The sequence below is a fragment of the Bos taurus genome, chromosome 22 (genome assembly GCF_002263795.3).
Source record: "Bos taurus isolate L1 Dominette 01449 registration number 42190680 breed Hereford chromosome 22, ARS-UCD2.0, whole genome shotgun sequence".
NCBI classification, from domain to species: domain Eukaryota; kingdom Metazoa; phylum Chordata; class Mammalia; order Artiodactyla; family Bovidae; genus Bos; species Bos taurus.
In genome coordinates this window covers 54136713-54154935 of record NC_037349.1, presented here as the reverse complement: position 1 = coordinate 54154935, position 18223 = coordinate 54136713, and the positions used below count along the sequence as shown (strand labels likewise).

The 18223-nt window shown below is 49.2% G+C and overlaps 1 protein-coding gene across 1 annotated transcript in view; it reads right to left on the bottom strand.

Annotated features, from left to right (window-relative positions):
* Nucleotides 1–18223, bottom strand: part of CDCP1 (CUB domain containing protein 1) — a 103281-nt gene that overhangs the window by 33981 nt on the left and 51077 nt on the right. The window contains exons 9-11 of the mRNA XM_002697118.7: nt 6552–16461; nt 3818–4379; nt 135–2864 (exon numbers count right to left, since the gene is read on the bottom strand). Of these exons, the coding sequence (XP_002697164.3) occupies nt 16029–16461 (433 nt within the window). The 3' untranslated portion in view covers nt 135–2864; nt 3818–4379; nt 6552–16028. The remainder of the gene's footprint in view (nt 1–134; nt 2865–3817; nt 4380–6551; nt 16462–18223) is intronic.

Here is an 18223-nt window from a genome sequence, read left to right as displayed (position 1 = left end):
TGGCAAGGTGGAGCTAGGATGAAAATCCGGGTGCGTGACCCCCTAAAACCCTCCCTCCCCAATGCATATTCCACCCCTTCATTTGTACATCCCGCATGTCCTGCATGCCCAAGAAACTCGGTGCAGTTTCTCACCTTTGAGAGTGTGCCGTCGCTTAGTTAAATCTTCACTTTGCTTTCTTGACCGCCCTGTCTCTTCTCTGAACTCCTTCTGGGACAAGAGAAGCGCCTACTCCCCCAGTAACCCAGGCACCGGCTCTAACAGCCCAGTGTCCCCTGCCAGGCAAAACCACCCTTTAGCAAAGTGGAGAAGCAGGGAGGGCGAGGGCACACGCGAAGTCCTCACAGAAAGGAGCCGTGTGAAAAGAAGAGTAGCTGAGGCAGATCTTGATTTGATGCTTTAGATTCCAGTTTCTTTCTTTCTAAAGCCAAGTCCGTGCCTTTACTGGCCAGCAAGCTACTTGAGGGAGTCGAAGCAGGAAGAGTGGGTGGCTCCATGCCGGACCAGCCGTGCTTCATGAGATGGAGAACTCGTCTAGGTAGTGGCCAATCACCTCAGGCTTGACTTGCACCTGGCTGAAGGTCCTGACAGTTGTAGACGCCCACCATACTGCCCGCCATCTTGGGCAGGGCGACGCTGTGGCGCCTGGTCTTCTCCACCTCAGGCTCCTCTGTGGGCCGAGCCTCATTCTAGGTCTTGCGCAGGCGCTTCAGCAGCATGTGCTGCTCCTTGCGCAGTCGCACTACCGCTGCTTTTAGGTCGCGTCCCGCTGGTGGTCGAGGTCCGCGCAAATGTAAGTGAGCTTGCAGAAGGTCCATTTCTGTACCTCCATCACCTTGTTGCGTGAGTGCGTGCTAAGTCGCTCAGCTGTGTCTGACTCTTTGAGACCCCCATGGACTGTAGCCCTCCAGCCTCTTCTGTCCCTGGGGCTTCTCCAGGAAAGAATACTGAAGTGCGTTGCCATGCCCTCCTCCAGGGGATCTTCCCCACCCATGGATGGAACTCGTGGCTCCTACGACTCTTGCATTGCAGGCAGATTGTTTGCTGCTGAGCCACCAGGGAAGCCCGTATCACCTTGTTTGCCCTTCCTAAATTACAGTATTATCATTTAACACGACTTAGAAACCATAGTTGCCAAGCCAAAATTCAGGGCATATGTCTCAACAGAGGCTTAATACAACAAAGAACTTATAGAAGCGCATTTATTCACAGTGTAAGTCACATTTGTATAGGTTTTTCCCCCCTGTCCTCTCTTCCCCCTTTTATCCTCTGCAGGCATTTCCGTTAACAAATATTTTGCATGTCTAATCCTGTCTTGGCCTCTGCTTCTGGGAGGACTTGATCTGCTTCAGTGACTCAAAAAAATAAAGGTATTGCTGACCGAAGACACGTATGGCTGTGGAGGGTGCAGCTCAGACGGCTCTAAGATAGCCTGCTGCCAAGCAGGAGTTGACTGACAGCCTGGGCTGTCTGCGGAGGGGCAGGGGCCAGTCTTTCCCTGGCTGGCTCTGGGCAGTGACTGAGTACAGAACCATTCCCGCTGGATAGGCGGCCCCTCTAAGTGGAAAGTTTAGCCTGGGAACTCCCCAAAGGCCTGGCCTCGATTGTCTCAGAAGTGTGCTGCAGTCTGGGGTTCTTCCTACGCAGTCCGCTTTCCCCCTGCTGTTCTTCACACAGGGTCAGACCTGTATTAAAGACGCCTCTCCCTGCCGACTCCTGCTCCCTTGAGCCCTTGATCTTTCACAGGTGTTTCCCTCAGTTAATCTCTTGCACTTCTAAAAACATTATATAGAACAATATAATATGTAGTCAAACTATATGTAGGGTATCAAATAGTTTTATTACTTAAATCAAGGATATACCAGAAAACTGGAATGTACAATCAACCTGTGTTTCCAAAGAGGGTAGATTACCTTTCTAAGTGAGGGTTATCTGTAATAAGAATGGCCACTTCTTATGCCTGCCCCACCCTTCGACCTGGAACTTCCTCCAGTAATTCACAAGGCACCTACAATACAAAGGTTATCCTAATTCCTTCCCTTGTCTGCTTAATATGGCTTTGGAATATCATTCTATTCAGGCAGAGGAATGGAATCCTGGATCCATTTAGGTTACAGAGATATGAATCCTCTAAGCTAAGACACTATTTTACCCCACCCCCACCATAAGCAAATCCCCCTCCTCATTCTCATCCGTCCCTCCTCCTCCTCTTCAAATGTGAGGATCCTTATCCCATCATGAAGATACAGGACTAGGATATAAAGAAGACTGGAACTGGAGGATCAAAGCTTTGCGTTTGTAATGACAAAGACGAAAGTAGTCCCTGGCATCAAGCTCCCACCAGCCAGGCACTCAGAGCTAGGTGCCACGTTCTCCTCTCAAACAGAGCTAGTCTCACCCATCACCAACTTCAGACAAGCCTGACAAAACAAGACCATTCTGTAGTCATGTCTGAGCACAGGGACAAACTAAGCCTCTGACCACACGAGAGAAATCACTCAACTAACCCAAGTGACAGCTGTCTCTTCACAACCACGGCTTTAGGTCTGATGCCTTCATCTCACCTTCTGTATAAAAACCAAAGTTCCTGGTGGTAGAATCCTGCTTCCTGACACCATTCGATCCAGAGCAAACCCCTGCTTCCTTGAAACTTCCCACACACCACTTAACACAAGTCCATGTTCTGTTCTAAGTCCCTTGTGCTGAGAGGCCCCATGACTCCTTATCTGCATGTACACAGCCTCCCTCCCTGCAAAAGATCAGTAAACCCAACTTTGTTCTTGGTGGTCTTTGGCTACAGGGCACACACAGGTGGTCCACAGATGATCAGTTCCTGAGTCTGTCTCTAAGGTGCTGAGTCCAGCCTGTGAAAGAAAAAGAGAAGAAAAGAAAGGCAAGACAATGATGAAAAAGAAAGGTTTCGGGACACAGAGCCAAGATGTACATGAATCCTCCGAGTAGGGTTCCAATTCTAACTCAAGTTGCTCTGTAACCTCGAACAAGTCGTACACAACTAGAAATACAGTGAAGCTTCACAGGACTGCAAAGTTAAGTCTGAAACAAGTCAAGGATGAGAGCAAGCCATGCACAATGGCGGGCATGCAAAAAATATTTGCAGGGCTTCCCTGGTGGTCCAGTGGTTAAGAATCTACCTGCTAAGTGGGAAGGTGTTATATAACACAGGGGGCCCAGCCTGGGGCTCTGTGATGACCTAGAGTGGTGGGCTAGGAGAGAAGAGGGGAGGGGATATATGTATAATTATGACTGATTTGTGTTGCTGTATGGCAGAAACCAACACAATATTGTAAACTAATTATCTTCCAAACTAAAAAAAAAAACTGCCTGCCAGTGCTGGGGACACGGGTTCAATCCTTGCTCCTGGAAGACTTACATGCATGGTTGTGGCCTGTGGACACAACTACTGAGCCTGTGCTCTGCAACAAGAGAAGCGACCACAATGAGAAACTCACACCACAACTAGAGAGGGAACCCACTCCAGTGTTCCTACCTGGAGAATTCCAGGGACAGGGAGCCTAGCGGCACACAGTCCATGGGGTCACAAAGAGTCGGACACGACTGAGCGATTAACACATATTGTACAACATGAGGAATATAGCCAATGTTTTATAATAATTATAAATGGAGTTAAATCTTTAAAAATTGTGAATCACTATATTGTACACCTGTAACTTACATAATTTTGTATATCAACTGTACTTTAATTAAAAGAGAAATGCACAGAGCTTTTAGGAGCAAAAAGAGACCAATAATGATCGTCACCTTCCAGAGAGTTAAGAGTCCAAAGCTAACAGCTCACCTTTTAACTCGAAGGCGGAAGTAGAGGACACCAGTTAGAAAAACTCATTCTTCTAGAAGGAACCAGGCTAAAGGAACTGTGAGCTCAAAAAGAAGAAATTGAAAGGCGGTAGGAAGGTTTTCTCTGCATCATCCCTGGGCCAAGTCAGCTCGAGCTATGGGAGGCTGCCCGTGTTGAATGGTGCTGCTAGCCGGAAGGATGGCCACCCATCCTACCACACGGCTGACACCTCTCGCTGTGTGCTTCAACTGGGGGAGGATCAGCGCCCCAGGTGGCGTAGTGCAAGCTCCAAAGGAGAAAGGGGCCCAAACCTAGGTGGAGCAACCTCTGTCACCCCCAGTGGTGAAAATGTTAACCAGAAAGGCCCTCGGCACAGTGTCATGGGGAATCTGCCCTTGTCCTCAACTAGGGGTCCGGCAGTGTCCTTACTCACATGCTGGTGGCCTTAAACCTGGACTTCCGCACCCTGTGGAGGGCCCCAGGTTCCTCACCTGTACCTGGATGTGATGGGAAGCTTCTTTGCAGGCAGCGGGCTTCCCAGGTGGCGCTAGTGGTAAAGAACCTGCCGGCCAATGCAAGAGACATAAGAGACACGGGTTTGATCCCTGGGTGGGGAAGATCCCCTGGAGGAGCGCATGGCAACCCACTCCAGTATTATTGCCTGAAGAATCCCATGGACAGAGGAGCCTGGAGGGACATGACTGAAGTGACTTAGCACTCATGCACAAGGCGGCCCAGGGTGTGGGTCCTGGTTCTCAGCTGGCTCACTGGGTCTCAGGATACTGGCAGGTGGCCTGGAGGGAGGCTGCCAGGAGGCTAAGTGAGCCGACCTCCCCCTCAAGTAGTCCCCCTGCCTCTCCCTTCCCCTCAGGCTCCCCTCCCCACACCTCGCTCACAACCTCCCCCTTCTCTGGACCTCTGCTGCTGCTGCTGGAACTCTTTTGCAACCCCATGGACTGTAGCCCTCTAGGCTCCTCTGTCTATGGGATTTCCCAGGCAAGAATACTGGAGTGGGTTGCCATTTCCTTCTCCAGAGGATCTTCCCGACCCAGGGATCGAACCCATGTTTCCTGCGTTGCAGGCAGATTCTTAACCGTGAGCCACCAGGGAAGATCTCTTTGGACCTCTGGCTCCCTCAGTTCTCCTCAAGGTCTTTCTCATTCTCTGGGCCCCTCAGGCCTAGGAATTCTTTGCCTTAATTGTCCCCATGTGGTCCACTTTAAACATAGTTTAAAATGATGGCTTAGAAGTGGGAGGCAGGGCAGAGAGCCAGGCAGTTGGTTTAAAAATATGTCTCAAGATGTGTTTCATCCCCGCCCCCCAGGGAGATGGGGTGGAAGGAAGGGGGTTGGGGGGATGAGTCTGGCCTCAGACCCTTGCCTCACAATCCAAAGATGAGAGTTTTGCTTTTCAAGCTAGAAGACCTGGAAGGATTGGTAACTGAGGTAATCCAGGATCGTTGGATGGGTGGGGATTTTTGTCGTTGCTGTCATTTTGAAGGCAGTCCTTGAACACGTGTGGGAGGAAGGTGCTCCCCTGAGCACAAACAGTCCTTTATTTAATGGTCCCCTTGTGACAGGAGCCCTTTCACTGGAATTTGCTGGAAGAACTTGACCAACCGAGGAGACAGAGCTCAATTCCCTTCCCTTGTCCTCAGGTCACCCCCTATTTAGCATCTGAGAATGGCTGTTCAGAGAGGAGGACAGTGTTTGTTCTGCAGAAGCTCAGCCCTAGCACAGCCATGATCTTCAGAAACCCTCTTTCTAATTTTCTGGGCCTTCAAAGAACTCGGGAAAGGGGACCTGGAAAATGACAATTCAAGAACTTGAGATGGGACTAAAGCATTGTAGATGACCCTGCCCTTCTCAACCCCAAACTCTGGGTCTGCTGAGTTAGATCCAGGAAGCCCCAGGGTTCCACCCTCCCCAGCTGAGGCTGTTTGGTCCCTTTTATTCCTCGGTGGCCTGGAAGTGTGTTTCGTCTCCAGTTCAGGTGAGAGAATAGTAGGCTGCTGTTCCTAAAATGGCAGTAGTTCTGTGCAAAGATCTGGAATCAAGGTTAAATCTTGGGGCGACCTGTGTCTTACAGGCACAGAATCTAGAACATTCTAGCACTCCAGTCCTCAGCATTCCTGAGGGCCACGACAGAGAGCATGGTTTTCTAAGTATCCTCAGCGAAAAGTTCTTTGTGTAAGAATATTACCGAGAGGGCTCCCCCTCAGGGCTCAGCGGTAAAGAATCCGCCTGCCAAAGCAGGAGACGCAGGTTTGATATCTGGTCTGGGAAGGTCTCACATGCTTCAGAGCATCTAAGCCCACGAGCCATATCTATTGAGCCTATCCTCTAGAGCCTGGGAGCCCCAGTGGCTGAGGCCGTGTCCCAGGACTACTGAAGGAAGCCCCTGTGTCTAAGGCCCGGCTCCACAGCGAGAGAAGCCAGCACAGTGAGACCCCTGCACATGGCAACTGGAGAGGAACCCCCCCCCCGCCCCCGGTGCCACTAGAGAAAAGTCAGGCAGCAACAAGGACTCTGCACAGCCAAAGGTAATAAATAAATAAAATTACCAAAATGAAAAAAGCATATAGCTGAGGAATCAGCACAATATGTATTGCTTGGTTTATAGATGAATGAAGCTTGTTTACTAAATACTTGCAATGTGGTCTGTTGCCTCAGGAGCAGAGCGAGAAGCAAAACATTAGTTGGGAAAAGTGACTAAAAATTGGCAAAGAACTCACCATATTTTATGACTGCCTCTCCAGCCAGGCCTCACAATTCATTCCTCTTCTGGTTTAGAAATGTCTTAACCACTCAAGAAAGGAGCTAATGGAACCGAGACATCCAGCGCCTCACTTGGTGAAGTGCTTGTTGAATGAATGAGCAGATGTTGCCACCGAAGGTTCGTCGTCTCCTCTCCTCCCCTACGCTGTGTCTCAGCCCTCCCTCGTAGCACTTTATATGGTAACTTCTTCTCCACCAGCACTCAGCCTGAGCATACTGTCTTACACAGGAAAGTCGCTTAGTGTGTCTGCCTCCTTGCGACCCCATGGACTATACAGTCCATGGAATTCTCCAGGCCAGAATACTGGAATGGGTTCCCTTCTGCAGGGGATCTTCCCATCCCAGGGATCGAACCCAGGTCTCCCACAATGCAGGTGGATTCCTTACCAGCTGAGCCACCAGGGAAGCCCACACTTAAGTCTTACACATAATCCCACACTTATGTCTTACACATAGTAGGCATTTCATGAGTACACTGAAATAACTGGATTGAATTGGATCCACAGCAGAATGAATACCAGGCAGTTGAGTGCTACCCACACTGAAATTCCTCATGAAGATCAAAGCAGACTTGTTGCCATGTTCAATTATCGCTCAACCCTTGGCAAGGATCTGAAGACAAACAGAAACATCTTGATCTATTTGTGCAAAAAGTCAGCTTGCAGCATCTGTAGCAAGTATGAATTCTCATTTTAAAAATTGATGTCCCTGGCCTGGAGAAAATAGATTAATTTTTTTTTTTTTAACACCAAAGACAAAGCCTTCATTATCGCAAAAGGAGCTTGTTACCCATGTTGTTTAAGAAAAATATAATTGAAAATACAGCTTTATCCTGGATATATTGGACTGATTTGACACTAGACATTTTTTAAAAGGTATAAGGGATTTTCACCTTCATTATTAGAAGTACCTATGTTGCCAGTGTTTCTCAAAAAGACTATTATTTGCAGAAATATCACCGGGTTGCTTTTCAAGAGGAAGTGAGGGCAATTTAACTCCTGATTGGAAAGGGTCACCTCTGAAGTTCACATTTCCCAATTATCCTTCCCTCAGCTGGCTCCCTGGGCTTCCATAGTGGCTCAGATGGTAAAGAATCCACCTGCAATGCAGGAGACACAGGAGACATGAGATCGATCCGTTGGTCGGGAGGATCCCCTAGAGAAGGGAATGGTTACCCACTCCGCTATTCTTGCCTAGAGAATTCCATGGACAAAGGAGCCTGGAGGGCTACAGTCCATGGGATTCCAAAGAGTTGGACAGGACTGAGCGACTAACGCTTTCACTTTTTCACTTTCAGCTGGCTCACTGGGTCTCAGGATACCAGCAGGGGCCTCCTGGGTAGCAGCTGCAGCCATCAGTGGGGGTGACTGGGGGTTGCAGCCTTGGGAGGAGGTTGGAGAGCAGGTTCCCTCCCAGTCTCCCAGGCGAAAGGTAGGATTAGTGTTCAGCCTGCCAAGAGCTCTGGTGACACTGCCAGTGGCAGGCAGCCAAGCAATTAATGTGTCCAGGAAAGAAAGGGACCTACGAGGGACTTGGACCCGCCTGCTATCCTGAGACCCAGGGAGCCAGCCCAGGGTCCAAAGTACACACTGAACCCAAGCCTGTGGTAGAATGGCTCTTTCACTCTTTAACATGGTTTTTTTTGGCTGAAAAAAAAAAAAGAAATTTTTTTTTCCTTCCAAATGATTAAGCATCACAAAATGATTTCTTCTCCCTGAACTCCAAGGGGCAGCCAATACCCTCCCAACCGTACTTCCTAGGCTTAAGATCTGAGCAGATTCTAGTCCCTCCAGTCTGGCTCCTGGATAGGTCAGATCTGAACATCCTGGGCAATGATGGAGCTGACGTCAGGTCACCAGCTGGTCCCAGGACTCCTCTTTCCGATGCGGGAGCCGAGTGCAACAGCTGCTGTCCCAGGATTGGTGTCGGCTCCCAGAGAACTTCCTGGCCTGGGAGCATCAGCATTGAGGAATGATCCCTGAGGTAGTATGGAAGAGTCTTCCAGGGTGTTTGAGCAGCTACCATGCCTTCCAGTCTTCGCCAGCCTTTAGCCTCTCTCGGAGTAACCTGGGATTTCTGACCAGATAGGGTGAAATCTGGCCAAACTGGTCCCACCACTGGGGGTGGGGCAGAGGAGCGGGGGAAGGAGGCTTAAAAGTCTCTGAAAAATTGCACTCACAAGAAGATGGCAAGACTGAACCACCAAAGAATCTAAAGGGTACTCTGTTGTTATTATTATTTTTTGTTTTTTATGTATTAAATGTATTCTTTATGTATTTTTATGTATTAAATGTATTCTTTTTGGCCTTGCTGCAAGCAGGAGCTGTTTCCTCAACAGGGATCAAACCCATGTCCCCTGCATTGGAAGCACAGTCTTAACCACTGGACTGCCAGGGAAGTCCCAGGAATCTTGAATTTTGACAAGTTTTAAAAGGAAGTTTTTGTTTCCATTTTCTTTCACTGAAAAATAAGATACATTTGTACAGTTCCAATTCAAAAGCTACAGAATGGTATATGGGGGAAAATTTCCCAGTCACCATTTCCTTCTATAAAGGCAAACACTGTCCACAGTTCCTGTTTAATAAGATTTTTTTTTCAAACTTCTTTTTGAAACTTTTCCGATGCTTAGAGGCAATTTAGAGGCATTGATTTGGTTCTACATTAGAGAAGTGATGAGTTTCTGATCAGCTTTAAAGGAGGGATACTTTTTGCCAAAAGTAGGCAGTGTATTAAAAAGCAGAGATTTCACTTTGCTAAGAAAGGTCCGTCTAGTCAAAGCTATGATTTTTCCAGTAGTCGTGTACGGATGTGAGTTAGACCACAAAGAAGGCTGAGCGCCAAAGAATTGATGCCTTTGAACTGTGGTGCTGAAGACTCTTGAGAGGCCCTTGTACTGCAAGGAGGTCAAACCAGTCAATCCTAAAGGAAATCAACCTTGCATATTTATTGGAAGGACTGATGCTAAAGCTGAAACTCCAATACTTTGGCCACTTGATGCGAAGAGCCAACTCACTGGAAAAGACCCTGATTCTGGAAAAGATTGAGGGCAGGAGGAAAAGGGGATGACAGAGGATGAGATGGCTAGATAGCATCACTGACTCCATGGACGTGAATTTGAGCAAACTCCAGGAGAAGCCTTGTGTGCTGCAGTCCATGGGGTGGCAAAGAGTCAGACATGATTTAGCGACTGAACAACTCTTGCCGTCTTTGTCACTGAGGAAAGGTGTCCTGTGATGGGGTAGGAGTGGAGCAAGGAGAAAAAGACAGGACAGTTGCTATGGTAACTTCAAGCCACAATGCTGCACACCTCTTATGTGTTTGTTGAGGTCCTTCTCTGGTCTGGGTGCCTGCTCAGGCAAGCCCAAACAGCTGGTGCTGCCCCTGCCACAGGCAGCCAAATATCTTATCACACTGCAATCGTGTTAGAAAATGAAAGCCCATAGTTCTGGGTTCCTTGGCTGTGGAGCCCGCATGGCTCATGCTGTGATGCTTCCCCCAGGAACATCTCTTTCTAGGGCTGCACGAATGATGAGGATCATATGTCAGCTTGCTGAAGCTGACAGCTAAAATGAGTGTGGAGAGGACGCGGAGTACAGCGTCTTCAAATTTGACACAATTAGCTAGAGAACTGTCAGCCCACAGGAAAAGACAGCCAGCTTGCTGAAGATGAGACCATGCCAAATTGAGCAGACTATAGGCTATGTATTTTTTTTCTCTTCAATGCAGATTTAACAAAGAGTGACTACTAAATCCAGACAGTGTCACATGCAGCATCTCTTCCCCACCCTGGCAGTCACCTTGTTAATAAGTAGGTATTAGGATTTGCATTTTACAGTTGAGGAAATTTTGGCTCAGAGAAGTTAGCCTGTCTCAGTCACACAGGTCACGTTTCATGGCGGCCTCTTAGCCAATTCCGAGATCTCTTCGGTCTGGGGAGACATGGTACCACTCTTGCTGCACTTAATGTAAATAATTAAGCCAAATTGCATGAGACTAGACTTACTTTGCAAACAAAATAGTCTTTGATTATCTTTGATAGAAATGGGGGTACTTATAGAGAGAAATTCTGTTTTTCAACAACAACAACAAAATCTAGCATATTGTTGTGGGTGGGTTGTGGAACTCCAGCCAGGCTCACTGCCTCTGAGCCTTTTGACCTCTTGGTAAACTGGCTTCTGACGTGCATTTTAGCAATTAACATTTCCATTTTTTCTCTCTCCCTCCCAGCTTGGTGCCATTGAGAACTACCTGACTGCCTAGATCCTTCTTGGGACTACCTTAAAAAAAAAGAGAGAGAGAAGGAGCGCCAGGAGGAGAAGCCCTGCAAAGTGCAGCTGGACACCTCCACGCCTGACCGAGAAATACTGGGGATAGTGATGCTCATGGAGACGCTCGAATCCGACACTGGAATTGCAAACTAGGAAGTTTGTTGGCTTGGCACTGCTGTTCTCAGTCCACCATTTAAAAATGCTCTGAGCCCAACATCTAGAAATCTCACTAACGACCCTCTGGACTCAAAAAATGAGGTTACAGTTTGTTTCCCCTTCATTTCCTATAGAAATGTCCCTCATCAGGTGCCTGACTGCTGACACCATATAAAGGCTGGACTTAAGCAGGCTCCCGCTCCTGCCTGCAGCACAGCTTCCTAAAATGAAACACAGCTGTTTCACCGAGTGACTCCTTCCTGGGTCTGAGAGACTGATTCATTAAGACATGGGCAGGAGACTTAGGTTTGTTCTTTTCCCCTTCTTCCATTTAGGCTTTTCTCTGCCTCTGCAGATCTCTTATTTTGCTACTTCTCATTCCAGTCTCTTTGCACAGCTGCCAACTCAACTTTTAATATATGATACTTACGTTTCAAATGGGAAAGTGAGGGATTTAGGGTATTCTACCCCAAAATATGCCAGACTGGCATGAGGATTATTTTGAATTGAAGGCAGTTAAGAAGGAACAGACACAAGAAAAGCTCTCTGTCCTCCCCTTCTTTACCAGGAAGGACAGAACGATTCTTAATCACCAGAGACAACTCTACACTCTTAGCCGGGAGACACCACCAGAGAAATCGACACAATGCACTTTGCTAAGAACTGTATTTTCCATTTGTTTTCCCCATATTCTTACCTTTCCACAATTTGCCACTCCTAGAAGCTCAGAGTACTTCTCCTTTGTCTTGTCACTTCTCTACGAATTTAATGTTCTTTTGTGATGCTGTGTCCGTACCCTCTTAAATCTGAGGTTCTGAGACTGACGTACCCATAGGCTAGAATGAATGTGACACTGGGCCAGGTTCCAGGCCCAGGATTCGAGACACTGGTCTGATTCTGGGGGCACTCGCCCTGGGAATTCAGCCTCTGGGTTGTGAAGTCCAGAAAGCCCTGTGGAGTGAGCAGTCCTTGTGATGAGGAATCAAAGCTCCTAGCTGGTAGCCAGCGCTAACTTGTTGGCTGCGTGATGCACCATCTTGAAAGTGGATTCTAGTTGAGTTGCCCCAGAGGCCGCATGGAGCACAGAGAAGCCATCCCCGCTGAGTCCTGCTCAGCTTAGGTTTGTGGCAGAATACACGATTATTCTTAAGCCATTAGGGTCTGGGCTGGTTCGTTACACAGCAGTACTCCGTCTCCCTCGAGCACTTGGGTCTCCTGTCCAAGTGCGCAGGTGCCCACCTGGAGGTTCCCCTCCCACCACTCTCCCTTTGCCTCTGTTCTGTTGGCTGGTGAGCTGCACTGGGCTTAGAGCAGTGTGCATATGTTTTCGTGTGTGCTCAGTCGAGTCTGACTCTTTGTGACCCCATGGACTGTAGCCCACTACAGTCCATGGGATTTTCCAGGCAAGAATACTGGAGTGGGTTGCCATTTCCTCCTCCAGAGGATCTTCCTGACCCAGGGATGGAACCCGAGTCTCCTGCGGCTCCTGCACTGCAGGTGGGTTCTTGAACTGAGCCACTGAGCAGTTAGTGGCCAAGGTGGCCTCAATAGGGGACAGGTATTAGGAGGGTCATGCAGAGGGGACTCCGGCTGCCTCAGCAAGAACAGAACAGAACAAACTCTGGCCTCTGAGTCACCCACTGGCAGCTCAAAGCCCGGCCTGCTGGAACATAAACACATAGAGAAGATGGAATGCGTTGAGCTCCTGCTGAACCTGTCTCAGTCAACAACCGGGCAATGAGGGCTTCAGCTGACCCAGGGGACAAGCTGCCAAAGCATTTAAACAACCTGATACCTCTTTTTTTCTGTATATTTGTTTATTTAAAAAAGTATAGGAAATGAACAAAATGCTGCCTAAAAAGTATCTACAACAAATAAATTATTTTGAGTTAAGCATTGCAGATCCCACGAATCTGTCCTAACCCTCACCAAGGTTATGTCCCATAGACTTCTGCTTTTCCCCCTGGCTCTTCCTTGAGACCAACCCCCCCGCCGCCCCCCCCCGCCGGCCCCACCCAACCTTGCAAAATGGCTGCAGCATTAATCAGTCCTGCCCGAGCCAGGCTTCGTCAGAGGATGGGCTTGAGGGCGAGGGCAGACGTGGCCTGGAGGGCAATCTGCTGGCACCAGCTAGGCTTTGACAAATGTGTTTGGTTTTCAGTGACCCTGAAATATGTTACAGAAATGGGGCCTGAGCTTTAAAGGGAAGAGCCAAGGGTATATCGGTCTGGCCCCTTCAAGGAGGCATGTTTTTGGAGATTGACTTGAGGTCTCAGGAGATAGTAACGTGGCCTGGAGTTTTGAGCTCTTGGTTAAAAGGGAATGGCCACGTGGGGCCCCTGCAGGTAAAGATGATGTGTGTGAGGACAGCCACGCTTTGGGGGTGGAATTCCGAGCGCTGAGTGACCCTCAGAAGAGGCCAAGAGGTCGGAGAAGGCAGAGAATGGAGGAGCGGGGCCCCAGTGATGGTTTTAAATAGTGATACAATTTCAGTGAAAGGAAAGGAGCCACAGACCTCCTCTGGTCCTTCCTGGAGGGGCTTTGCCAGCATCTCAGGCCAAGACAATGAGGGTCCGTGGGCAGAGCCAGCCTTTCAGAGTAAAAGCGTCACAGGGAGCACCAAAGACACAATAAAAATAATATTCCTCTTTCTGGAAAGAATTCAAGAGACCTTGGACCTCACAGCATTTAGATGATTGCAAAACTTTTCATGGAGGCAAAGTAGCAAGGGGACAAGTCCAGACAGTGCATTTCCAAGGTGAAGCCACTGAATTTGACAACCCGCATCTATTTTTTAAAGGAGGTTTTGCCACAGAAATATTGACCTTGGGACTGTGCTGACAAGCCATAACACAATCCTTTTCCTCCTGGACGAGAGCAGGGGCCACGAAGGCAAACGCCTGCAGGAGCTGGGCTGGTAATTAGTATAAATGAAGGATGTGGGCTGGGTGTGAAAAAACAACTTTCCTGAAGCACACATCAACCTCAAGACTTGTCTTTTTATGTCACTTGAGGTATGAGTCCTGAACTTTCCATTATGGGAGAAGCAGCCCTGAAGGGCACTCACCCACAGCAACAGACCCTCAGCCTCTGTGGGAGGCGATAGGGAGAGGTGTGGCCTGCAGGGAATGGGTGAATCAGGCGCCCCCTCTAGAGAGCAGCTGTGTGTCAACTCCAGACGGCTATTTTCTGATGAGCACGCAAGTCCCAGCATGGCCAGATCTTCCGATCCAGATTTGTTATGTAAACATTTTATCATTTCAAATGTTGGTGAGTAATTCTTTAAAAAGATGCTGCAGGCCTAACAAAACACATCTGTAGGCTGGAACATTCTGTAGTCTCTCCTGGGGCGGGTAGAGTGTGGTAGGCAGGAGAAAGGTCCATGTGCTAATGCCCGGAACCTATGGATATGTTACCTTACAGGGCAAAGGGGATCTTCAGTGTAATGAAAGATCCTGTGACGGGGAGATGACCCTGGATTACCTGGGTGAGGTTTGTAAGTGAAAGGTCCTTGTCAGTAGAAGAGAGATGCAAGCTGTGGGAGAGAGTGGAGGCCAGAAGAGCCTGGTGTGCTGCAGTCCATGGGGTTGCGAAGAGTTGGGCACCACTGAGTGACTGAACAACAGCAGTGTCACAATGCCATGATTGGAGGCAAGGAATGTGAGAGGCTGCTATGAGCTGGAAAAGGCAAGGAGACGGATTCGCCCCTGGAGCCCCCAGAAGGAGCACAGCTCTGCTGACACGCGGATTTTAGCTCAGGGAAACCCGTTTTGCACTTCTGATCTCCAGAACAGTCAGATAGGAAACGCGTGTTGTTTCAAGCCTCCATGCGTGCGGTAATTTGTTGCAGTAGCTTTAGCAACTAATACGAGTGGCCACTCTCTCCTGTACCTTTCAATGTTATTTTTCTAGTGTATGCTTTTGTTTGCTTATATCTTTTTGGCTGTGCTGGGTCTTTGTTGCTGGGCAGGCTTTTCTCTCGTTGCGGTGCTCGGGCTTTTCTGGTTGCTGTAGTGTGCAGGAGTTGCGTCCCCCGGCTTCTAGAGTGCTGGCTCGATGGTGGCACACGGGCTCGGCGGACCTGAGGCATGTGCGATCTTCAGAGATCAGGGATCAAACCCGTGTCTCATGCACTGGCAGACAGACTCCCCACCACTGAGCCACCACGGAAATCCTCTTTCAACGCTTCTAGAGGATGAAAATACTCTCTACGTTTCTGTTTAAATGTTAAAGCGTTGCTGCAGCTGGGTGGAGCCACACACCGCAATTCCAGGACATTTCTCTTATTCCTAGATCCAAGGGCAACAATGCGACTCAAGACGGATTTTTGCAGCGAGAGAACCACATGCAGAGCAAGACAACCAGCAAGTCTCTCCTCAAAGCAGATGTGCGTCAGTGCCCTCAAACACACACACACTGTTTTCCGGCTGGAGAGACTGCAAATTATTCCCACCTCCCAGAGGACAGGCACATGTTTATCTAGTGGTGGGCAGAAGTCAAAACCCAGCCATCTAATCAGTGAGCATGAGCTGCCACTATGTCTGGTGAGACGAGCTGCATGGCAACCCATTTGACCTCTTAAATACCCAGGACCACCCAATAAATAATAATAGTTAAAAAAGCACACTGACATTTTCATCCAGGGGCTCCCCAGTGAGAGCAAGGACCCAGGGATCAACACTGTCAACCTGAAGAGGTCTAAACCCAAATGTGGGGCTCGCTGCAGCCCTGTCCTGGGTGATTCAGCCGCTTCCCTCTCATTATGGGCTGGTTACAACCCAACCTGAGTTTAAAGGACATGCCCGGAGATGATAGCATCCGGATCACAAATCATCATGTTCAACGTCTCAGCGGCGGAGTGAGTCCACGTGGAAATCAGAAGTTGGTGGCATTCAGGAAAAACCTCCTTTTGTCCTTCCACACAATTCCTTGTCTTCAGGATATCTGGGTGGGAACCCTAAAGGGCTTCTCAGTGCCCTGCCGTATGCCAAGTCTTTGGGTGGGTCCCTGTTATTCCCCGGGCTCCGTGGGCTCGTGGGCGTCCAGCAGAGGAGTGTCTGTGCTTCTGTTGCTGACCTTCCCGTCCTTGGGGTGGGAGAAGGTGTACGGCTCGCTCTCAGACTCAGAAGGGGAGCCAGGGGGCGGCTCATCTGTGGCCAGCTTGACGGTCGGGGCCTTGGAGTTTGTGGGGGGTGGGGAGGGAGGGAAGTCCCCTGTGGGCCCCTGGAAGGGCCGGTAGGTGTCCACCTCTGCCTGGATAAAGGGCCCGCTGGCATCCTGCAGCAGATGCCCGTATACCATGGTGTCGTCGATGACGGCATACACGTGCGAGTCATTGTCCTTGCGCCCCTTCTGAAACTTCTTCCGCTGCATCGGCATCTGGGTGTTGACGTTCCCGTTGTAGATGCCTACAGCCGGGCCCTTGGTGATCTTCTTTTTCTTACTGAGGGAGGGAAACAGACAGAAGTCAGGAAGAATGTGACCTCAGAGGCCCATCAACTGTATGTCCCTACTGGAATGTATAATAGATCCTTCAGGGTCAATTATACCCATGTCTCCCCGAGTCCCTCAGGTCGCTTTAGCATTTGAAATGGAAATTGCTGTCCTCAGAGAACATTTAGGAGGGACCAACTCTGTCTCCAGTTTTTAAGGTGGAAACTTAAGGAGCAGAGAGTGGTGTAGAGTGGGCACTCTCAACACCATCTGTGCCTCCATTTGCTTTGATTACTCCCGTGGTGTCCAAAGGTGGAGGGTCTGATAATACCCTTTCCTTGCAGAAATGGGCATGCCCAGGCCAGCCTCCCATGACTTTGAATTCTTTCCTGTAGCTAACACTTCAGCTCACTTTTGCACGTGTACAAGCCACGTCCATTTCGATTCTAAATGACAGCACACAAGACTCAGGATGGAAGGTTGTATCTTAGTTTTTAGTTGGAGTTGGGGACAGTTTGGACTCAGAAGGAGCAGAGGGAGCCAGTCCCTTCAGCAGTAACCTCCAACAGAGGAAAGAGCAACCAACAAGACAAAAGTCAGCCCAGGGTGCCCGACTCCCCCCGCCACCAGTGACGCTTGGTTTGTAATGTTCTTTGGTACTTGGACGTGGACAGGCATTAGCACTCCCTGCCTCAAAAACAAAGCCTCGCTGTCCATCTCCACCAGTGAAAAGCGGGGTAGGCTGACTTTTTAGCCAATCAGAGATTCAAATGGAGGATATTAGCTCAATCAGCATAAGGGATCACATAACGCAGTTCGCTGGCTGGCGGTTCGCTAATGATGAACCCGGACTTTTCTGAGATAAAAATAAATCCAGCACATGTAGCTTGTAACGCTGGGTTCCTCGGCCAGAACAACGGGCTGCCAGGGCTCCAGCCTGAAGTCCTGTAATGATGACCTCCCGTGTGCTCCTACAGTGCCGTTCTTGTCCCCACTAAGCTCTTCTGTCTCCTGTGTATCCCCAACACCTCATTTGGTTCCTAAGGCCCAGAAGACCCTCAGGAAATACACGCTTTTAAAAAAAAATTTTTTTACTTGGCTGTGCCAGGTCTTCATTGCAGCAGACGGAATCTTTAACTGTGGCATGTGGGATCTAGGTCCCTGACTAGGGATCGAACCCAGGGCCCCTGCATTGGGAGCGTGGAGTCTTAGCCACTGGACCACCAGGGAGGTCCCAGGAAATACATGCTTAAGGAACAAGTTCAACGGCACTGTCTGCCCTTCTTCCCCCTTACAGAAGCCGCGTTCCCTCCCACCCTAACTTGGGGATGGAGGAGCCTTATGTAAATCTGCCAGCCAGTAGCCTCCCCCACAGCAAGGAGGGGGCTGAGGATTCTCAGGCCCGGACTGGGGCACTTTAGGGATGGAGGCAAGTGCAGGTCCCTCCCCTCCCTGCCCAATTCCCTCCTGGGCAGGAAGCTGGCTCTCAGTATTAATGACACGCTTTCCCATCTGGGTTGAGCATACCATGCACCCCAGACGGGAAAGTTTCCTGAGAGAAACCTTACGATGATATGTCATTAAAAGAAGTCCTTTCCCCTCATGCAAGACATGTGCAATCCCATTTCACCGAGAAGACGTCTCCCCTGGACCTGCCAGCCCGTCCTCATCAGCAGAGACATTTCTAGACAGTCTCACTGATGATCAGCAATTTCAACTGTTTGCTCATGGCCCCGGTTAATAAAAAAAATTTTTTTTTAGTTTTTTTGCTA